Source organism: Oryctolagus cuniculus, chromosome 12 (assembly GCF_051225735.1).
Source record: "Oryctolagus cuniculus isolate XC-2025 breed Fujian yellow rabbit chromosome 12, ASM5122573v1, whole genome shotgun sequence".
Classification (NCBI taxonomy): Eukaryota; Metazoa; Chordata; class Mammalia; order Lagomorpha; family Leporidae; genus Oryctolagus; species Oryctolagus cuniculus.
Genome location: NC_142878.1, coordinates 97,423,416 through 97,446,365, shown reverse-complemented (window position 1 = coordinate 97,446,365; position 22,950 = coordinate 97,423,416). Strand labels below are relative to the sequence as shown.

General features: G+C 54.2%; 1 protein-coding gene across 7 annotated transcripts; it reads left to right on the top strand.

Annotated features, from left to right (window-relative positions):
- The first annotated feature begins 7,768 nt into the window (after positions 1-7,768).
- LOC138844724 (uncharacterized) lies at positions 7,769-22,438 on the top strand. Of its 7 annotated transcripts, none has more exons than XR_016217610.1 (7): positions 7,769-7,945; positions 8,370-8,490; positions 10,273-10,327; positions 11,087-11,256; positions 11,525-11,764; positions 15,061-15,265; positions 21,439-22,438. XR_016217610.1 is itself a non-coding variant. In XM_089309505.1 (6 exons), exons 1-6 carry the CDS (start codon positions 7,939-7,941, stop codon positions 21,483-21,485), a joined length of 609 nt encoding a protein of 202 aa, XP_089165631.1. In that variant the 5' UTR covers positions 7,924-7,938; the 3' UTR covers positions 21,486-22,438. The 7 variants fall into 7 exon arrangements, 1 of the variants encoding a protein (XP_089165631.1); XR_016217608.1 differs by lacking the exon at positions 7,769-7,945 and adding an exon at positions 8,876-8,965 and having other exon boundaries at positions 8,476-8,490; XR_016217611.1 differs by lacking the exons at positions 7,769-7,945; positions 8,370-8,490 and adding exons at positions 8,618-8,632; positions 8,876-8,965.
- The last annotated feature ends 512 nt before the right edge of the window (positions 22,439-22,950 follow it).

Below are 22,950 nucleotides of genomic sequence, written 5' to 3'. Positions count from 1 at the left end.
GCGGAGCGCCGAGCGCCAGAGCGCTCTGGAACCACAGCTCTGCGTGCCCTGGGTGTTCCGTGTGCCGGGGGGAGGCCTGAGTCGCCGGCCTCGACGCCTCTCCCAGCGACCACGGCATTCTGGGAAGCCCGGCAGTTGAGAGACCCAGGGGTCCTGTGGGTGTTGGGTGTCCCCCGCCCAGCGACTGGCAGGGCGGGCAGGGAGAGTCCGCTGTCCCGCCTACGCTGCCCTTGGAATTGTGTGGGTCGGGGTTAGATTTCTGCTGTCGGCAGCCCAGGGCGGAGATGGGCGCCCCGGGACACTGAGCTGGGGTCCGGTGCGTGTGAAGGCTTCCTTAGGGCCCTGCCCCGTGAGGTGGGGCGGTTGAAGGGTGGTCCAGAGCCCCCATGGCAGGCGGGCGCCAGTCCAGGCCAGTGCCTGGAGACTCAGCGCCCTGCCTCCAGGCAAGCCTCGAGCCACCAAGACGACGGGCCGTCCTTTAGGGGGTGTGGACGTCCTGGCCTGTGCGTGGGTAAGCCTAGTCCTCAGTGGGGCCTTCCCTGTCTCATTCGATTCGCAGTCGGCCCGACGGCTCTGGATCGGGAGCGGCCTTCCCTAGGTCCTGCCCTGCCCAGGTAGGTCTCCCGACCCCGTGAAGGCCCCGCCCCGGGGCTGGGATCCCGGGCAGACTTCCCCGCTATCCCGGGAGGCCCAGGGCTGGGCCGCGTGGTGCCCGCACACCCACTGCCCCCCTCGGCCCCGTGTGTCTATGGGCCCGGTGGCAGCACGGCCTCCAAGCGTGCGAGTGACACGGAGGGGGCTGTGGCCTGCCCCCACCCCTGGGGAGGCCGTCCCGGGATCCCTGCACACCCAGTGGCCCCGTAGGACGTCCTGCGGTCCGGGCGGCTGTCCGGCTTTCCACGCGGAGGCTGGCCCGCAGGCACGACCCAACCACATCACTCAGCCTTCGGTGGGCGGCACAGGGACGGACGGGTCCTCGGGGAATCCTGGGCCACTACACAGAGGCTGCGGAGGCAGACTGTGGTGGGGGAGGGGTTCTGACGGTGGCCCGAGGGCTGTCCCACCTCGACAAGCCAGGTGCATTGGTGGTGCCAGGTGCGGCCTGGGCAGTCGATGCGTGCCGCCAGAGCTCCTGCGAGGGTCCTGGAGTGCTTTGGGCGGGGTCAGAGCTCTGGGGTCCGAGTCCATTGTCTGCCCGGCCCCGGCCCGGCCGTGTCTGCGGCTCAGTCCGCGGCTGTCTCCAGCAACCCCTGCAGAGCTGAGAGCTGGCCTGTGGCGGGGGACGAGGACCGCCTCTGGGGCCCACGTGCCCATAGCCACGCACGCACTGGCTTCCCTGGGCCGGCAGGCAGGGCCCGGGGCTCGACCACCTGCCGCGTTGGTGACCCTGCTGTGGTTTTCCTTCCCACCCCAGCGGGCCCGAACTCGAGCTGCCCCGGCTGGGGCAGTTCCCTGTCCCATGTGCAGCCATCGCGGGACCCCGTTGGCCGTGTCCTGCGGCCGGGCACGTGGCCGTGGCTTACCTCCAGGTCTGTGACAGCGCCTGGGGCCTCCGGCGGGAGGAATGCCACATCTTCCAGACCATAGACATGTTCGGTGAGTCCTCCCGGGGCACGGTGTCCCCGCTGAGCCACTGGGGCTCGTCCCTGGACAGCGCCAGTCTTCCTTCGCGGAGCCAGCCGCGAGGCTGAGTCCCGGGGCACAGGGCCGCCTGAAGCGGGGGGGCGGGTGGAGGGGGGGGCCGGCACACAGGGCCCGGGTCTTGTGAGACCCCATGGGTGGTGGGTGTGAAGCATATCCACGTTCACTGCGGTGTCCGGGTCGGGCCTGCCTCTGGGGTGTGGGTCACACTGTTTGGCCCTGCCTGACACGCAGCCTGCCAGGTCCCGCGGGGCACGTGGTTGCGGCCCCAGAGGCTATTCCAGGGCAGGGCCAGCGCCCGCAAGCCTGCGCGCTTCACAGGCTGCCTAGGAAGAGGGGGCCACGCCAGCAGCCTTCAGCCTGCTTCCTTGCCAACCCGCAGACAGCCCCTGAAAGCCACAGCTCCCAGCTGTGGCAAGCAGACAAGTGGTCCCTGGCTTTCGCATCAGCTGGCGGAGCGCCGAGCGCCAGAGCGCTCTGGAACCACAGCTCTGCGTGCCCTGGGTGTTCCGTGTGCCGGGGGGAGGCCTGAGTCGCCGGCCTCGACGCCTCTCCCAGCGACCACGGCATTCTGGGAAGCCCGGCAGTTGAGAGACCCAGGGGTCCTGTGGGTGTTGGGTGTCCCCCGCCCAGCGACTGGCAGGGCGGGCAGGGAGAGTCCGCTGTCCCGCCTACGCTGCCCTTGGAATTGTGTGGGTCAGGGTTAGATTTCTGCTGTCGGCAGCCCAGGGTGGAGATGGGCGCCCCGGGACACTGAGCTGGGGTCCGGTGCGTGTGAAGGCTTCCTTAGGGCCCTGCCCCGTGAGGTGGGGTGGTTGAAAGGCGGTCCAGAGCCCCCATGGCAGGCGGGCGCCAGTCCAGGCCAGTGCCTGGAGACTCAGCGCCCTGCCTCCAGGCAAGCCTCGAGCCACCAAGACGACGGGCCGTCCTTTAGGGGGTGTGGACGTCCTGGCCTGTGCGTGGGTAAGCCTAGTCCTCAGTGGGGCCTTCCCTGTCTCATTCGATTCGCAGTCGGCCCGACGGCTCTGGATCGGGAGCGGCCTTCCCTAGGTCCTGCCCTGCCCAGGTAGGTCTCCCGACCCCGTGAAGGCCCCGCCCCGGGGCTGGGATCCCGGGCAGACTTCCCCGCTATCCCGGGAGGCCCAGGGCTGGGCCGCGTGGTGCCCGCACACCCACTGCCCCCCTCGGCCCCGTGTGTCTATGGGCCCGGTGGCAGCACGGCCTCCAAGCGTGCGAGTGACACGGAGGGGGCTGTGGCCTGCCCCCACCCCTGGGGAGGCCGTCCCGGGATCCCTGCGCACCCAGTGGCCCCGTAGGACGTCCTGCGGTCCGGGTGGCTGTCCCGCTTTCCACGCGGAGGCTGGCCCGCAGGCACGACCCAACCACATCACTCAGCCTTCGGTGGGCGGCACGGGGACGGACGGGTCCTCGGGGAATCCTGGGCCACTCCACAGAGGCTGCGGAGGCAGACTGTGGTGGGGGAGGGGTTCTGACGGTGGCCCGAGGGCTGTCCCACCTCGACAAGCCAGGTGCATTGGTGGTGCCAGGTGCGGCCTGGGCAGTCGATGCGTGCCGCCAGAGCTCCTGCGAGGGTCCTGGAGTGCTTTGGGCGGGGTCAGAGCTCTGGGGTCCGAGTCCATTGTCTGCCTGGCCCCGGCCCCGGGCCCGGGCCCGGCCCGGCCCGGCCGTGTCTGCGGCTCAGTCCGCGGCTGTCTCCAGCAACCCCTGCAGAGCTGAGAGCTGGCCTGTGGCGGGGGACGAGGACCGCCTCTGGGGCCCACGTGCCCATAGCCACGCACGCACTGGCTTCCCTGGGCCGGCAGGCAGGGCCCGGGGCTCGACCACCTGCCGCGTTGGTGACCCTGCTGTGGTTTTCCTTCCCACCCCAGCGGGCCCGAACTCGAGCTGCCCCGGCTGGGGCAGTTCCCTGTCCCATGTGCAGCCATCGCGGGACCCCGTTGGCCGTGTCCTGCGGCCGGGCACGTGGCCGTGGCTTACTTCCAGGTCTGTGACAGCGCCTGGGGCCTCCGGCGGGAGGAATGCCACATCTTCCAGACCATAGACATGTTCGGTGAGTCCTCCCGGGGCACGGTGTCCCCGCTGAGCCACTGGGGCTCATCCCTGGACAGCGCCAGTCTTCCTTCGCGGAGCCAGCCGCGAGGCTGAGTCCCGGGGCACAGGGCCGCCTGAAGCGGGGGGGCGGGTGGAGGGGGGGGCCGGCACACAGCGCCCGGGTCTTGTGAGACCCCATGGGTGGTGGGTGTGAAGCATATCCACGTTCACTGCGGTGTCCGGGTCGGGCCTGCCTCTGGGGTGTGGGTCACACTGTTTGGCCCTGCCTGACACGCAGCCTGCCAGGTCCCGCGGGGCACGTGGTTGCGGCCCCAGAGGCTATTCCAGGGCAGGGCCAGCGCCCGCAAGCCTGCGCGCTTCACAGGCTGCCTAGGAAGAGGGGGCCACGCCAGCAGCCTTCAGCCTGCTTCCTTGCCAACCCGCAGACAGCCCCTGAAAGCCGCAGCTCCCAGCTGTGGCAAGCAGACAAGTGGTCCCTGGCTTTCGCATCAGCTGGCGGAGCGCCGAGCGCCAGAGCGCTCTGGAACCACAGCTCTGCGTGCCCTGGGTGTTCCGTGTGCCGGGGGGAGGCCTGAGTCGCCGGCCTCGATGCCTCTCCCAGCGACCACGGCATTCTGGGAAGCCCGGCAGTTGAGAGACCCAGGGGTCCTGTGGGTGTTGGGTGTCCCCCGCCCAGCGACTGGCAGGGCGGGCAGGGAGAGTCCGCTGTCCCGCCTACGCTGCCCTTGGAATTGTGTGGGTCGGGGTTAGATTTCTGCTGTCGGCAGCCCAGGGTGGAGATGGGCGCCCCGGGACACTGAGCTGGGGTCCGGTGCGTGTGAAGGCTTCCTTAGGGCCCTGCCCCGTGAGGTGGGGCGGTTGAAGGGCGGTCCAGAGCCCCCATGGCAGGCGGGCGCCAGTCCAGGCCAGTGCCTGGAGACTCAGCGCCCTGCCTCCAGGCAAGCCTCGAGCCACCAAGACGACGGGCCGTCCTTTAGGGGGTGTGGACGTCCTGGCCTGTGCGTGGGTAAGCCTAGTCCTCAGTGGGGCCTTCCCTGTCTCATTCGATTCGCAGTCGGCCCGACGGCTCTGGATCGGGAGCGGCCTTCCCTAGGTCCTGCCCTGCCCAGGTAGGTCTCCCGACCCCGTGAAGGCCCCGCCCCGGGGCTGGGATCCCGGGCAGACTTCCCCGCTATCCCGGGAGGCCCAGGGCTGGGCCGCGTGGTGCCCGCACACCCACTGCCCCCCTCGGCCCCGTGTGTCTATGGGCCCGGTGGCAGCACGGCCTCCAAGCGTGCGAGTGACACGGAGGGGGCTGTGGCCTGCCCCCACCCCTGGGGAGGCCGTCCCGGGATCCCTGCGCACCCAGTGGCCCCGTAGGACGTCCTGCGGTCCGGGTGGCTGTCCCGCTTTCCACGCGGAGGCTGGCCCGCAGGCACGACCCAACCACATCACTCAGCCTTCGGTGGGCGGCACGGGGACGGACGGGTCCTCGGGGAATCCTGGGCCACTCCACAGAGGCTGCGGAGGCAGACTGTGGTGGGGGAGGGGTTCTGACGGTGGCCCGAGGGCTGTCCCACCTCGACAAGCCAGGTGCATTGGTGGTGCCAGGTGCGGCCTGGGCAGTCGATGCGTGCCGCCAGAGCTCCTGCGAGGGTCCTGGAGTGCTTTGGGCGGGGTCAGAGCTCTGGGGTCCGAGTCCATTGTCTGCCTGGCCCCGGCCCCGGGCCCGGGCCCGGCCCGGCCCGGCCGTGTCTGCGGCTCAGTCTGCGGCTGTCTCCAGCAACCCCTGCAGAGCTGAGAGCTGGCCTGTGGCGGGGGACGAGGACCGCCTCTGGGGCCCACGTGCCCATAGCCACGCACGCACTGGCTTCCCTGGGCCGGCAGGCAGGGCCCGGGGCTCGACCACCTGCCGCGTTGGTGACCCTGCTGTGGTTTTCCTTCCCACCCCAGCGGGCCCGAACTCGAGCTGCCCCGGCTGGGGCAGTTCCCTGTCCCATGTGCAGCCATCGCGGGACCCCGTTGGCCGTGTCCTGCGGCCGGGCACGTGGCCGTGGCTTACCTCCAGGTCTGTGACAGCGCCTGGGGCCTCCGGCGGGAGGAATGCCACATCTTCCAGACCATAGACATGTTCGGTGAGTCCTCCCGGGGCACGGTGTCCCCGCTGAGCCACTGGGGCTCGTCCCTGGACAGCGCCAGTCTTCCTTCGCGGAGCCAGCCGCGAGGCTGAGTCCCGGGGCACAGGGCCGCCTGAAGCGGGGGGGCGGGTGGAGGGGGGGGCCGGCACACAGGGCCCGGGTCTTGTGAGACCCCATGGGTGGTGGGTGTGAAGCATATCCACGTTCACTGCGGTGTCCGGGTCGGGCCTGCCTCTGGGGTGTGGGTCACACTGTTTGGCCCTGCCTGACACGCAGCCTGCCAGGTCCCGCGGGGCACGTGGTTGCGGCCCCAGAGGCTATTCCAGGGCAGGGCCAGCGCCCGCAAGCCTGCGCGCTTCACAGGCTGCCTAGGAAGAGGGGTCCACGCCAGCAGCCTTCAGCCTGCTTCCTTGCCAACCCGCAGACAGCCCCTGAAAGCCGCAGCTCCCAGCTGTGGCAAGCAGACAAGTGGTCCCTGGCTTTCGCATCAGCTGGCGGAGCGCCGAGCGCCAGAGCGCTCTGGAACCACAGCTCTGCGTGCCCTGGGTGTTCCGTGTGCCGGGGGGAGGCCTGAGTCGCCGGCCTCGACGCCTCTCCCAGCGACCACGGCATTCTGGGAAGCCCGGCAGTTGAGAGACCCAGGGGTCCTGTGGGTGTTGGGTGTCCTCCGCCCAGCGACTGGCAGGGCGGGCAGGGAGAGTCCGCTGTCCCGCCTACGCTGCCCTTGGAATTGTGTGGGTCGGGGTTAGATTTCTGCTGTCGGCAGCCCAGGGTGGAGATGGGCGCCCCGGGACACTGAGCTGGGGTCCGGTGCGTGTGAAGGCTTCCTTAGGGCCCTGCCCCGTGAGGTGGGGCGGTTGAAAGGCGGTCCAGAGCCCCCATGGCAGGCGGGCGCCAGTCCAGGCCAGTGCCTGGAGACTCAGCGCCCTGCCTCCAGGCAAGCCTCGAGCCACCAAGACGACGGGCCGTCCTTTAGGGGGTGTGGACGTCCTGGCCTGTGCGTGGGTAAGCCTAGTCCTCAGTGGGGCCTTCCCTGTCTCATTCGATTCGCAGTCGGCCCGACGGCTCTGGATCGGGAGCGGCCTTCCCTAGGTCCTGCCCTGCCCAGGTAGGTCTCCCGACCCCGTGAAGGCCCCGCCCCGGGGCTGGGATCCCGGGCAGACTTCCCCGCTATCCCGGGAGGCCCAGGGCTGGGCCGCGTGGTGCCCGCACACCCACTGCCCCCCTCGGCCCCGTGTGTCTATGGGCCCGGTGGCAGCACGGCCTCCAAGCGTGCGAGTGACACGGAGGGGGCTGTGGCCTGCCCCCACCCCTGGGGAGGCCGTCCCGGGATCCCTGCACACCCAGTGGCCCCGTAGGACGTCCTGCGGTCCGGGCGGCTGTCCCGCTTTCCACGCGGAGGCTGGCCCGCAGTCACGACCCAACCACATCACTCAGCCTTCGGTGGGCGGCACGGGGACGGACGGGTCCTCGGGGAATCCTGGGCCACTCCACAGAGGCTGCGGAGGCAGACTGTGGTGGGGGAGGGGTTCTGACGGTGGCCAGAGGGCTGTCCCACCTCGACAAGCCAGGTGCATTGGTGGTGCCAGGTGCGGCCTGGGCAGTCGATGCGTGCCGCCAGAGCTCCTGCGAGGGTCCTGGAGTGCTTTTGGGCGGGGTCAGAGCTCTGGGGTCCGAGTCCATTGTCTGCCCGGCCCCGGCCCCGGGCCCGGGCCCGGCCCGGCCCGGCCGTGTCTGCGGCTCAGTCCGCGGCTGTCTCCAGCAACCCCTGCAGAGCTGAGAGCTGGCCTGTGGCGGGGGACGAGGACCGCCTCTGGGGCCCACGTGCCCATAGCCACGCACGCACTGGCTTCCCTGGGCCGGCAGGCAGGGCCCGGGGGTCGACCACCTGCCGCGTTGGTGACCCTGCTGTGGTTTTCCTTCCCACCCCAGCGGGCCCGAACTCGAGCTGCCCCGGCTGGGGCAGTTCCCTGTCCCATGTGCAGCCATCGCGGGACCCCGTTGGCCGTGTCCTGTGGCCGGGCACGTGGCCGTGGCTTACCTCCAGGTCTGTGACAGCGCCTGGGGCCTCCGGCGGGAGGAATGCCACATCTTCCAGACCATAGACATGTTCGGTGAGTCCTCCCGGGGCACGGTGTCCCCGCTGAGCCACTGGGGCTCGTCCCTGGACAGCGCCAGTCTTCCTTCGCGGAGCCAGCCGCGAGGCTGAGTCCCGAGACACAGGGCCGCCTGAAGGGGGGGGAGCGGGTGGAGGGAGGGGCGGTCTTGTGAGACCCCATGGGTGGTGGGTGTGAAGCATATCCACATTCACTGCGGTGTCCGGGTCGGTCCTGCAGTCTGGGGTGTGGGTCACACAGTTTGGCCCTGCCTGACACGCAGCCTGCCAGGTCCCGCGGGGCACTTCGTTGCCATATCCATGTTCACTTTGGTTTCTGGCTTGGGCCGGCCCCCTGAGTTGGGACACAATGTTTGGCCCTGAGATACAGCCTGCCAGGTAGGCTCTTCCAGGGCAGCTGCCTGCAAGCCTGTGTGCTTCAGGTTGGCTAGGACGCAGGGTGCACTACAGCAGCCTTCCACCTGCTTCCTACACAACCTGGAGACACCCCCTGAAATCCGCTGCTCCCAGCTCTCGCATGTTCCTGAGGCTTTGGCCATGATGGTGAGTACTCCCATGGAAATGTGCTCCTTTGAGCCTCACAGTGTCTCTCTAGTTCATAGCCATGTGTCCACCCTGCTGCCGCTTGTCCTGAATCAGTATGGCAGAATGTGATGGGCTGAAGCAAGGCACCGTGCCTAATGGTGTGAGTCCCCAGCTTGTAGCGTCTGGAGTATCTCTCTGGTCAGTGCGGGTCTGCTGGTTGGTTCAGCCCCTGGACTTTGAGTTATACCTGTATCCCCTGAGATCTCCACCATGAGTTCATTTCATGTCATGTCATCCTAAGCACCTCCTCCATTGAGAGTTGTGGAGTTGTGAGGCCCAAGGCCTCTCCTGTGTGACATTCATGCGTTGGTGTCTCTCACTTGGTTGATTCCTTGATTCTTAGGTCTTGCCTGGCTCCACTTGGCTGTGCTCTCAGGTCATGGTACCCAAGGCAGGTGGAGCAACATCACACTGGCCTCTGGGCCTCCCACCGGTGAGGCACCAGTGAGGTACCTGTCTGGACTGTGGTGTAGGAGCAAAGGACATATGTGCCAATTGCTGTCTCCCCTGAGATTCATGCCCTGATTGGCACTCCCTTCTGGCCATGGTCCCAGGTGTCCTCATCCACCTCTGGCTCCTAGAAATCCCTGAAGTAAACCACGTGGATGAGTAAGTTCATGAGTCCTCTAGAAAGCTTACCCAATCGTCAGTGTTCCACCACCCACCACCAGGCTCTGTATTTAAACCTTCGGCCTGAGAGGGCCTGCTGATGTAGAAGGTTTCTGGGTGGCTCCAGAAGTCCCAGTGGACCAGAGGCTCTATAGACTTGATGGCTCTGTTCAGTGGCAGTACACACACACAAAATGGTGTGTCACCGGCACCTGAACACCGGATGGGAGAGGACTGGATTTCGGCCTTGCCTCCCGGAGGCCACTGAAGCTACTGGTGGTTGTGACATGGGCGGGTGGGGGGTTCTTAAGGTAGTCTAAGGGTTTGCACACACCCAGGACAGAGTAAGTGTACGTGATATCCTGCCAAAACACAGAGAAACCAAGAGAGTGGGATCCCCTGGCTCCCAGGAAGGTAGACTAGCTGGTGTCTTTATGGTTTACCCTTTTGTGGTCCTTATTGTGGTAAAACAGGTTAAGCCACCACCTGCAACACTGGCATCCCATTGGGTATCAGTTTGTGTCCCAGCTGCTTCAACTTCAACTAATGGCCGCTCTCTCTCTCTCTAACTCTGCATTTCAAAAAATAAATAAATAAATAAATAAATAAATCTTTAAAAAACAAAAAAACTGGATGGCGCCGTGGCTCAATAGGCTAATCCTCTGCTGTGGCACCAGCACACCAGGTTCTAGTCCCAGTCAGAGTGCCAGATTCTATCCCGGTTGCTCCTCTTACTGTCCAGCTCTCTTGCTGTGGCCCGGGAGTGCAGTAGAGGATGGCCCAAGTGCTTGGGCCCTGCATCTGCATGGGAAACCAGGAGAAGCACCTGGCTCCTGGTTTCGGATCAGCGCGGTGCACTGGCCGCAGCACGCTGGCCGCAACGGCCATTGGGGGGTGAACCAATGGAAAAGGAAGACCTTTGTCTCTCTCTCTCACTGTCCACTCTGCCTGTCAAAAAACAAACAAACAAAAAGACTTACCTTTTTTTGCCTCCCTTGATATTCCTGAGTCAGACACTCACTCTCCCAATGCATGTAAATTTACCTGTAGCATTCCAGTCAGACACTGTGTGACACAGTTACTTGTACTGGGATCTTAATGTGCCTTTTACTGTCTGATTTTTATTTGTAGTGTACCAGATGTACGAAGAGAAGGTAGCAGGTTATCTTGGTCCTAACAAACCCAAGTAAGTCTCCAACTTCTGTTACTGCTTACTTTGTTTCAACACTTGGGGAATCTAACTCCAGGGAGAAAACAGCATGTGTTGGGGTGACTCACCGTTACCCCTCAAGCCCATAGCCGAATGTTTGTAGGAACAAAGTTATTCCTTATCATGTGAGCGACCTGCAAGTTTCCATTGTTTTCCCCACTCTCTCCCTTGGATTAACTACAGGGCAAGCGCAGGTCAACCAGCCTACTCAGGGAGTTTGGTCAGTCCTGGCCACTGCCCTGCCACACTCAAGGCAGGGTGATCCCTTTCTGCCCTCAGCTTGTTGCCCGTGTGTATTTTTGCCTTCCACTGATAACACAAAATGAGATGGGACCTGACCTCGTCAGATGGTGGGCAACAGGCTGGGGTGAGAAACCTGGGGTGCTAAAGCACCTCCTCAGCAGGTGCATCTTTGTGACTGAAGCCTGCACACTTCATGCCTTCATTGGTTTCTCACATGACCAGTAGTAGGTTCTGTTTGGCTCATTAGTATCAGTGGAGAGGGTGCCAATGGTGGGTGGCACAGCCTTTTTCCTGAGTAGCTCACTGCCCCTGTCCCTCAGTCTCGGGCTCTGTCTGCACTCCCACTGTGAGGCTTCAGCTTGATCAAGCAGTGAGCCACTGGATGGGCTCCCTTTCCTTTGGTGACAGAACCTTTGCCCTGCTGTTTAAGCCAGGAAGGTCGTGGGAAGATTGCTCCTTTTGTTAATTTCTTATTCCCTTCCGCACCTCCAGGGTCTGTCTGAAGCTGCCCAAACCAGAACAGCCTGAGTTCCTGCTCAGCCCAGTGGCGTGTCCATATCCATCTTTAACCATGCCATCACTTGTGGATTGCACCTGCCGCACTGCTGGCAGTGACTGGGGTCGTGTGCAGGTGCCACACTTCTGCCTGTTTGTTTCTGCTAGTGAGTATTCCCAAGGAAATTTGGCCAAGTTCATAATGATCTCCCTGTGTGAAAACAGGACATGTACCCTACACAGTTCTCCCCTTGCCATTCAGTGTAGTTTTGCACACCGAGCCTAAGGCACATTGTGTTCAGGGAGTTGTACGATAGAGTTAAGGCACCATCATCATTTAGTCTGCAGCCATTGCTTCCTGTTTGTCCAAATTCATGTACACATCACCCAGTATTTACTCTCATGTCTGTACTTAAATCCCTCCTCTCCTTTCAGGTGGCACATTGAAGGCTTGTCCTCAGAAACACTTGAATGGAATACTAGGTTGTCACCTGTCAAAGGTGCCAGTCTCACATGCAGAGTTGTGGGTGAGACTACAGGGATACACCTGTCTTCAAGTCCCAGTGGATCCGCAATTAGCCTCTGGTAGCAATGAGGCCAGGCATAGTGATTCCTCCAGCACTTGCAGCTTTGCAGAAAACATCGATTCAAGAAACCAGTTGTTGCTCCACAAAGGTAAGAAAGAAAAGGCCACAGGAAGCTTCCATTGATACATGGATTTTCACTGTGTATGGGTGAAGGAGACAATTCAGACCCCGTCGTGTTCTCTGAGGGTCAAGTTGAAGTCTGCAGTGCTGTAACATGGTAAAGTGAGCCAATGCCTGATTTTAAGCATCCGCTCTGCCTCCAGGTCATCGGCTTCCCAAGTATTTTATGTTGAACTTGGCCAAGTTACTTATCACTGGCATTTATATCTCATCCCCCATTTCAGACTGTGCTGTTATTAAGCACCATAATTTCCAGAGTGACTGGCTAAGAATAGCTCAGTATCCTCTTTAGGTGTTTAGTGACTCGTCGTTTAATTTGCATATAGTTGAAGACTAACAAAGTGATCTTGTACTTTTGTTCCACGTGCAAATCAACCATGTTTGTAGTGTAACTTCCCAGGGACTGTCTTTGATAAGACAAGTGACTGACTTACTTTCCCTCCCTCCATCCCTCCCTCCCTCCCTTCCCTTTTCTGTCTCTCTCTCTATTTTTCCTTTCTCCCTCTGTTGCTCTTTTTTCTCCCTTCTATCTTCCTTCCCTCCCTCCCTTCTTTCCTTTCTCTCTTTCTCTCACTCTCACCCTCTCTTTCTCTTTCTTTCTTTCTCTTTCTCCTTTCATTCTTGCTTCCTCAACATTCCCTTCTAAGCCAATTTTCCTCTGTCAGACACTTTCAGCCACAAGGTGAGAGCCATATTCTTGTCAGTGTACATTCTAGGCCCTCACCTTGGTTTCCTGATTAATTCAACTTATTTTCTGGTCCCCTCTCTTTTTGAAATGAACAGGAGCCTTCATACATGAAGTGATCGGGCTCGTTTCTGACTCTTCCTGGAATTTATCAGCTCCGCTCATCTCCATAGCATGTCCCAGTTTCTTGCCCACAGTGATCCACTTCTGCTCAGATTTCCTTACAACTGAGCCTTGGACCCTCCTGCCCATCCTACCTGGATCCTGTCCATCCTTTTCCCTGCCTCTATGGTTGCCTGTGGCTTATGTCTGCTGCAGCCTACCTTCTAGAAAGGAGGGGACTGGTGTGCTCAGGAGGAGGAATATGTCTCATGTGACAGTGACCACCAGTTGACTCTTTGGGAGAGGGCTCCTGGCCAGTGCTCAGTGAGAGGCAGGCATACATACTCTCTGCCACATGTGCCATGATACCTTGTCCCTCCCAACTCCTCTTTACTTCCCCTGATCTTTTACTTCTCCTTGGATTCTCACAGTACCAGCACAGCTCACCCACTGGCTCAGTCACTCTCTTCCTGTTCACACTCAAGGTCACTCTCTTCCTGTTCACATTCAAGGGATAATTGGCTGAGCAATGGTAGGTTCGAGGCAAGACTTTGCAGTCTAGGGTGCTTTGAAAGGGCTTTGCAGATTTTGACACCAACCATACTGTGCTTTCTATCTGGTGCATAGCAGGTTGTGTTACTGACAACATATATTTCTCTCACTCTTCCTAAATCTTTTTTTTTTATTTCCAACCTATTGTGAAAGCTGTCAGAATGCAGGAGCCCAAATTTCCAAAACCCCAGTTAAGGTCATTTTTTGATATAGTATGTACACACACACATGACACTGCGAGTGCTTCAGGATGTTCATGGAATGCCATGGGTGTTGTGGCATAGTGGATAACTGCCCCTTTGGGCTGTCCATGTTCTTTGTCAGTGTACCTAGGTACAAATTTATCTTCTGTCTCTGATCCAGCTCCTTGCTACTGTGTACCCTGGGAGGCAGCATGTGATGACTCAGTTAGTTGGGTGCCTGCCCTGGATGTGGGAGGCTGAGATAATGTTCCTGGCTCCTAGGTTTGGCCTAGCCCATTCTTAGCTGTTGCAGATATTTGGGGAGTGAAAAAGTACATGGTTGATTCCTCCCTCTCACTCTGACATTCTGTGTAACTGTCACTCTTGAATTTTCATTGAAATGAAAATAAATGGGGCCGGTCTCGTGGCGTAGTTGGTGAATCCTCCACCTGCGGTGCCAGCATCCCATATGGATGCTGGTTCTAGTCCCATCTGCCCCTTTTCCAATCCAGCTCTCTGCTATGGCTTGGTAAAGCAAGATGGTCCAAGTGCTTGGGCCCTTGTACCCACATGATAAACTGGGAGCAACCATCTGGCTCCTGGCTTTAGACAGGCAAATCTCCAACCATTGCTGCCATCTGAGGAGTGAACCAATGGAAGGAAGACCTTTCTCTGTCTCTCCCTCTCACTGTCTGTAACTCTCCCTCTCAAATAAAAATAAATAAATACATCTTTTTTAAAAAGAAAAAGGAAATAAATATTTAAAAAGATGTTCATGGAAAATGGAATTAAACATGAGTTCTGTATGTCACAGAAACTTTTTGAAATCCTTGCACTGTGTGGTCATAATATGCATTTCCATAAACTTTCTAAAGAACACTCCAAAATATATTTGTCCTTGTATGTTCCTGAATTCCATGATATATATCATATTATTTTCAGTAATGTTACATATAATATGCTCATATGAAGTGTATAATGATACATGTTTTTCATCTTCTCCAATTTTCCTTATAATTTTGCTCTTATGGGTTTTCCTATGACTTTTATATAACTCAATTTTTAGGTGACATCTCCATTCCTAGTAGCACAACCTCTGTCTAGTATGATTAGCCCTTGCTTTTGTCCTATGAATCTGAGAACTATTTGTTTTCATTTGCTCCAATTTTCTTAATTTTTTTTTGTCAAACAGCAGTAGGTTTGCCTATTGGCAATCTTATCCTGAAATCATTTCTAAGGAAGGCCAATGATAAGAAAATGCAAAAGCATCTCTATTGGCTTCCCTTGCCCCTTGGACTTTCTTGTCCAAGGTCACTTTGCTTATCCAGTGTCCACCTTGGTGGAAGTGTGTGTCAGAATAAGGTCATATTGGCTGGCGCTGCGGCTCACTAGACTAATCCTCTGCCTGCGGCGCCAGCACCCCAGATTCTAGTTCCGGATTGGGCACTGGATTCTGTCCCGTTTGCTCCTCTTCCAGTCCAGCTCTCTGCTGTGGCCCAGGAAGGCAGTGGAGAACGGCCCAAGTGCTTGGGCCCTGCACCCGCTTGGGAGACCAGGAGGAAGCACCTGGCTCCTGGCTTCAGATCGGCACAGTGCACTAGGGGGTGAACCAATGGAAGGAAGACCTTTCTCTCTCTCTCTCTCTCTCTCTCTCTCTCTCTGCCTAACTCTGCCTGTCAAAAAGAAAACAAAAGAATAAGGTCATATAACAGTGGATATTGTTGCCTGTGGTTTCATTTGCAGTGCCTGTTACTGATGGCTATCTTGCGAGCAATCCCAAGCAGGATAATACCATTGAGGGGTCAGCTACCAACAGCCATGCAAGCCAAGTCACTGCCCACCCTGTGGGCTCCGATGTCCTAAGAAAAGAGATGATCCAAAGAAAATGCCATTTTAGCAAATGGAGATTATCATACCGTATCCCTGGATTTCCACTTGAGGTGCAGAGGTAATCACGACTGTTATTCTTAGATGCATTTATTCTGTATTGCTCTCTCTATATATGAGTGCTTTACCTCATTTCCCTCCCCCCAATTTTTTCTTTCCCTGATTTGTTCTCTCCATCATCTGCAGTAACTTCTGTCTAGTCTTCCTTCTATTTTCCATTTGTAATGGCAGGGGAATGTGCCCTGGTTCTTGATTTCTTTCAATATAGAAATAGGGAAAGAGTCCAAGATGCAAAGTCGTAGTATTTTATTAGGCCAGTGAGAGAACAAAGGGAGGTGGGAGAAAGCTGCAGAGCTAGATGTCCAGTAGGGGAGTGTAATCGTGGGTCTCTAATAGGTACCCTAACTTCAGTTTCATCTGTGTCACTGGTGTGGCCACCAGGACATGGGTGTGGGAGTCACTGGGCTGTGATCTACCTGGGAAGGGGCTGTGGTAGGAGGGGTCCAGCCATTCTGTGCATTTTTTGAGCACTGAAGGCACATGACTGGTAGAGTCCTGGTGAGCATGCAAAATGGGAAGCATCATAAGTGGGGGAGAAGGGAAATTCACCAGCTTCCAGAGCATGCCTGTCCCTGCCTAAATCCTCCTATCATTACACATGGATTGCCAACCAGTCACTGTCATCTGCATCTCCTTGGCTGTACTCTAAGCTCTGCTCTTTCCCCATAGCTGCTGTCCTCATTATCCCACTCACAGACCTAGAGTCAAATTTGCCTTCAGATCCAGTGTTCAAGGGATTACCATGACCCAGTAGCCACACTTCAGGGACACACTCAAGCTACAATGAGGCAGACTTCATTAGATGGTACAATAAAGAGACATTGGTCAAAAGGTAAACTTAAGGGAGGGTGTTATGGCACATGCAGTCAAGCCACAGCTTGGGATGCCTGCATCCGTATTGGTGTGCTGCCTCAAACCCTGGCTACTGTACTTGCAATCTAGCTTCATAGTAATGGTTCTGGGAAATACATGGATGATGACCCACATATTTGGGTCCCTGCCACCTAGTTCTGCACTCCTAACTAGTGAATCAGTATATTTAAGTTCTTTCTCCCTCTGTTTCTATTCTTTCACTCTTTGTCTTTCCTTCTCTCTGTCACTTTGTCTTTCAAATAAACAAATGAATGTTTTAAAAAAGACAACCCTCTAATATTCACACAAAATATTATTTTCTAAATTAGACATAAGCACAGGGCTTCAAAAAATGTGTAGAGCAAGACAAGCTTAGACATTCTGACTTCTCCTACTAGTTTTGGGTCTGGTTTGCCGCAGTTTTTCTGGATCCTTGAGATGCATTGATAGCTCATTTGTTTGGTGCCTTTCTAATTTCTTGATGTAGGCACCTATTGCTATAGACTTTCCTCTTAACACTTTTTTGCTGTATCCCATAAGTTTTGATATGTTGTGTTGTTACCTTCATTTGCTTCCAAAAAGTTTTTGATTTCTCTTTTGATTTCTTCTATGACCCACTGTTCATTCAGGAGCATGTTGTTCAGTCTCCAGGTATTTGCATATGCTCTAGGAATTCCCGAGTTGCTAATTTCCAGCTTCATTCCATTGTGATCTGAGAAGATGCATTGTATGACTTGGATTCTTTTGAATTTGCTGAGACTTGTTTTATGGCCTCGTATGTGCTCAATCCTAGAGTTTCCATGCACTGCTGAGAAGAATGTACATTCTGCAAGTATAGGATTAAAGGTTCTGTAGATATCTGTTAAATCCATTTGGTCTGTAGTGTCGATTCAATCTGCTGTTTCCTTGTTGATTTTTCTGTCTGGTTGATCTGTCCATTACTGAAAGTGGAGTATTGAAGTCCCCCAATACTATTGTATTGGAGTCTAAGTCTCCCTTTAAGTTCCTTAACATATCTTTTAAATAACCCAGTGCCCTGTAATTAGGTGCATATAAGTTTATAATAGTTACATCTCCCTGTGGAATTGATGCCTTAATCATTATGTAGTGCCCCTCTTTGTCTCTCTTAACAGTTTTTGTGTTACAGTTTATTTTGTCTGATATTAAGATGGCTACACCAGCCCTTTTTTGGTTTCTGTTGGCGTGGAATATCTTTTTCCAACCTTTCACTTTCAGTCTGCATGCACTTTTGTTGGAAAGATGTGTTTCTTGTAAGCAGCAAATAGATGGGTTTCTTTTTTAATCCATTCAGCCAGTCTGTGTCTTTTAACTGGGGAGTTGAGGCCATTAACGTTCAGTGTGACTATTGATAAGTAGTGACTTTGCCCTGCCATTTTCCCAAAGATATTTCTAATATATACTTTGACTTTCTGTGATCTTTTACTGAGAAATTTTCTTCCTTTACCTTCTTTCGTATTGATGACCGTGTTTCTGTGTGTAACACATCTTTAAGCATCTTTTGCAGGGCTGGACAAGTGGTGACACATTCTTTCAATTTCTGTTTGCTGTGAAAGTTTTTTATTTCACCTTCATTCACAAATGAGAGCTTTGCAGGATATAATATCTAGGTTGGCAGATTCTCTCAGTACTTGGGTTTTTAATTTGTTCTATTGAATTCTTCATTTCATTTCAATTTCTTTTCAATATCTCAATTTCATGTTCTATTAAATTCCTCATTTCATTTTGATTCTTCAAGATTTCATTTTTACAAGAGAAATTTTCTGTCTTGTCCTTCATGGATTTCAGCAGTTCATGCATTTGTTTTAGATTACATCTCAATATTCTTATCATAAATTTTTTGTTCCATTTCTTGCATTTCTTCCATCTCATCATCTTCTTAATCTTGTATTGGAGTGTCATTTTCTTTCGGGAGCATCATGTTTTCTTCCTTTTTCTTGTTTCCTCGATTTTTCCGTTGTTGTTTGGCATTGTGGAAATATGCTTTGGTTTCTTCTTTTTTTTTCACTATGGTGGCTTTTCTTGTTATACTATGACTCTAGATTAAGTGGACTGTCTGTGGTTGGTGTGGCCAGAGAGCTCTGTTCAGTTCTTCAGGGTTAAGGGTGTGCTTAAGGTGACACACCCAGGTTTGGCGTGGTAAATCAATCTCCCTTTCCCCTACCTCTTTCTTTGTCTCTCTCTCTCTCTTTCTCTCTCTCTCTTTTTAATCAGAAGGGAAGTAATCAGCTGAACACTTCTCCTCGATGGCAATCAGTGCCTGAGCGCTATCCCCAGTGTATACAATATTCATCTGCTCTGTCCCAAGAACCACACAAAAGATCTGTGCAGTCCTCAGTGTAAGCTTAGAATCCCCTGCAATGTCTCTCACTGGGTAGCCAGGGCCTCCCGAGCTTGTGGCATCTCCCAACAAGACTACTCACATCTCAGCCAAACCATGAGTTCTCCCACACACCCCACACACCCTCCGTTGTGTTTTTTTTTTTTTTTTTTCACAGTCCTGGTTCATAAGTTCCACACATTCACTAGGTCTTAGTCTCTTGTTATTACTCCCCACCAGAGTCAGGTTTTTCCGCTTGGGTGGGCACAGCCCCAAGCTGGTGCAACTGTTATGTATGTCCAAAATGGCGCCTGCTGTATTGTCTCACTCGCTTTTGTAAGGTGTGTGGAGAGTGAATCGTGTCCATACCATCCCTTTTATTTTTTCTCTCTTCTAGTTAGGCTTGTGTACTTTCCCTCATGGGGCTACAAGCCTTGTTCCCTCTAGGTTCTTCCTGCTGCTTTTCCACCAGTGTCACGGGCTACTATGGTTTTGTCTCACCTCTCTTTCCAGCGCTAGTGCAGAGACAGCAGCTGGGGTCCCGAACCGTGGGAGTCCGTGCCCTCCACGTAGATCCACGGTGTCCCTCTAATTCCAGAAGACTTTCCTCTACTGTTTTTTCCCTATCTGTTCCCTAAGACTACACTGTCTCCACTTTTAATAAACTGTATTTTCCTGGACTTTCAGTGAGCTCCTTCCCTATTCCATCATCTTGGAACTTCCACCAACTTCTGTCTTTTTTATCTCTCAATGCCAATTTCAAATATTCAGGTAAAAATCTCGAAAATGAGTTATTTGACATTTTGTGATCTGATGGTTGTTTATAGCCCTTGTCTCTATTGTTAAGGAACATTGTTTTTTTTTTTTCTTCTTACTGTTTGTTGAACTCTTACTTAGTGTAGGATTAATTTTATGAGTATAAAGTAAACTGAAAGTAGATAATTGTAAATCTTGAGAGAGTGAATAAGAGAGGAAGGAGGAGGAAGTATAGGAGTGTGGACAGGGGGAAGGGTAGGATGGGAAGTCTCACCATGTTCCTAAATCTGTATATATGAAACGTATACACTTGAATAAATTAAAATAAAAAAGAGAATGAGTTAGTTATTGAACATGAGACCACAAAATAGAGCAGCTCATTGTAGTGAGTTAACTCGGGGCAAACCCATGAAGATCCAAGAAGATAAGCAAGGCCCAGGCCAATCTTTGCTCCAGTGATTCTAATTGAGAACGAGCCTCCTTGCCTTGGGCAAGTAAAGTGAGAAGGAGAGTGACCTCCCTCAGTCTGTCAGAGGGAAGATGAAAAACTTGAAGGCCAGGGGGGATGAAGTTCATGTTTAATAGATGGAAGGAAAGGAAAGGAATGGGATAAAGTAGGTGAGGACTGTTGAGCAGTTCTAAATGACGCTGTGCTTTTAGTAAACTCTGGGTACACTTTGAACTAGCTTGGATGCTTTGACCCAGTACCCTGGATTCTGTCTTCAATGGACAGGGAAAGGCCAACGTTCAATTTCCTGTCCTCTTGGTTAACTCCCTTGGAGTTTGACTTTATTCCTTTTTCTCCTGGACAAAACACTTGCCAGATTTCTCTCTAAGGCCTTATTCCTATTTCTATGTACTCAAGGTGACTCAACAGCCTCTTAAGACTATTGAAGCCTCCAGATTGAATTTTCTCCTCTCCATTCTTCAGATTTCTTTTTTTTTTTTTTTTTTTTTGACAGGCAGAGTGGACAGTGAGAGAGAGAGACAGAGAAAAAGGTCTTCCTTTGCCGTTGGTTCACCCTCCAATGGCCGCCGCGGCTGGCGCGCTGCGGCCGGCACACCGCGCTGATCCGATGGCAGGAGTCAGGAGCCAGGTGCTTTTCCTGGTCTCCCATGGGGTGCAGGGCCCAAGCACCTGGGCCATCCTCCACTGCACTCCCTGGCCACAGCAGAGAGCTGGCCTGGAAGAGGGGCAACCGGGACAGAATCCGGCGCCCCGACCGGGACTAGAACCCGGTGTGCCGGCGCCGCTAGGCGGAGGATTAGCCTAGTGAGCCGCGGCGCCGGCCCATTCTTCAGATTTCTAAAAAAGAGCTGGAGACAAGGATTAAGAACAATTCTTATGTCTTTAGTTACATCTCTTTTGTTAAAGGACAGACTGGACTTGGATGTTTCTGAGATTACCGTTGGCTCACACATCTACTCTATTCCCATAGTCACCTATTCTTCCCTCTGAAACACAGAATTATAATAGTTGAATTTACTGAAGGAGGTCCCTTCGCTTTCAACTGTCTTTCTGAATGTGCATGATTGGTGCTAGGAACATCTATCCTTAAGAGATGGGAAAAAGCATTGGCAAGACCATGGAGAAGGATTAGGAGGAAAATGGGTGTTATCACCAGCTTCTAGTTAGAAGAGTGCAGGACCAGGCCGGCGCCGTGGCTCACTTGGCTAATCCTCCACCTGCAGTGCCAGCACCCCTGGTTCTAGTCCCAGTTGGGGCGCCAGATTCTGTCCCGGTTGCTCCTCTTCCAGTCCAGCTATCTGCTGTGGCCCAGGAAGGCAGTGGAGGATGGCCCAAGTGCTTGGGCCCCGCACCCCATGGGAGACCAGGGCAGGTATGGAGGGGGAGCACCTGGCTCCTAGCTTCGGATCAGTGTAGCGCGCCGGTCATAGCAGCCATTTGGAGAATGAATCAACAGAAGGAAGACCTTTCTCTCTGTCTCTCTCTTTCTCTCACTGTCCAACTCTGCCTGTCCATAAAAAAAAAAAAAAAGAAGTGTGCAGGACTCCCATATTCTGCATCACAGGCTGGACTCTAAGTTTAGGGAGGCATTCTACCTTGTAGGTATCATTTTCCCACTTCAGTCAACCTGAAGCTCATCTTCTCCACATGTTTCTCTGTCTCTGGCTTCTGTGACTACTGGGCAATCCCTCCAGACTCAGCTATCAGCAAGACCTGACCTCTTATTGAATTTCTCTCTCTTTCTCTGTCTCCCTCTCAGATATCAGGAACTGCTGGAGCTACAGGGACCTGCACTGGCTACAATGAAAGGGTGCAAATAAAAGTAGCTTTCCTCATTAATGAGCAACATCTTGATAGAAAATCCAGTCATGTCCTACCCTATCCACTCAAGATTTGTTCTCCATCAGGATGGAAGACATTGTTTCAGTCTCATATTATTGTTACCACCTAAGGACACCTAGGCCTGAGACCTTAACTTGGGCACCTCTCAATTCTCACCACATAACCAACAAGATCTGGCAACATCCAGGAGTGAGTAACACGCTAAGTCAGACAAGTGTTGCCTCCAGCTAGAAGCAGAGTTTTTGCTGTTCAGCCTGAATTGAATGAAGAAGCATTTGTCAGACAACTACAGAATGCTGAGCATTGACCAACGGGTGTGGCTTTGACAGAAATTGTCAATGACAACAAAAAGAAGCGGTATTTTTTGCTTAAAGAGTACGTTACTGTATTCCTTTAGTCCTGTGGAAACAAAAGCATCTCCTCGCCTTGTTGTCACTGACAGTGGTGACATTACCTTGTTTTGGAGGGCATGTCAGTTTCTGGTCTCAGGAATTTGACAATTTCCTCATGATTCGCTTGGCCCTAAACATTACTCCCAAACAGTACTCCCTGTTACTTCACATCTGGAGGCAAAGCATGGACAGTTTGTCCATCAACATTACGGTCACACTAGGATTGGATATCAAGTTACAGTCATTTTGATATGTATCCAAAAGATACTTTACTCTTATATTATCAAAAACCGTAGAGACTGGCAATTGAAGAATGTATAGATACTCTATTCTCTATTGATTTTTCTGCAGAGATTTTGCCACCAATTACTCATCTCCGCCTGGATTGGTTCTTATATTCATTTGTGTACATTGGAAATCTTCTATTTTATTATTTCTATATACTAATATTTATTGAATTTCTGTAGTATAAGTGAACATCCCTTCTATTATTCCATACCAATAAATATTTTGTTTTGTTTGCTATCATTGTGGTCCTGGTAATTATTTAAATTAAGTATTACAGTCGCCAGCAGCGTGGCTCACTAGGCTAATCCTCCACCTGCAGCACCAGCACGCTGGGTTCTAGTCCCGGTCAGGGCGCTGGATTCTGTCCTGCTTGCTCCTCTTCCAGTCCAAGCTCTCTGCTTTGGCCTAGAAGGGCAGTGGAGGATGCCTCAAGTGCTTGGGCCCTGTACCCACATGGAAGACCAGGAGGAAGCACCTGGCTCCTGGCTTTGGATTGGCGCAGCATGCCAGCCATGGCAGCCATTTGAGGGCTGAACTGATGGAAAGGAAGACCTTTCTCTCTGTCTCTCTCTCTCTCACTGTCTAACTCTGCCTGTCAAAAAATAAAATAAAATAAAATAAAAGTATTACAATCAATCCATTACTAACAAGATTGCTTTTGGTGAATATGGAAATATGCTTATTTCACTATTTATGTGATATTATAAATTCTCCTCAAGAGTGTGCTCTACTTAAAATATTGGGAGTTT

Bases quoted from the DNA above. Each gene is read 5' to 3' on its own strand.
- LOC138844724 (XM_089309505.1), top strand. The intron at 8,966-10,272 runs GTGAGGCACCAG...TTTTATTTGTAG, and splicing joins GGCCTCTGGGCCTCCCACCG to TGTACCAGATGTACGAAGAG. The intron at 11,765-21,438 runs GTAAGAAAGAAA...TCTCCCTCTCAG, and splicing joins CCAGTTGTTGCTCCACAAAG to ATATCAGGAACTGCTGGAGC.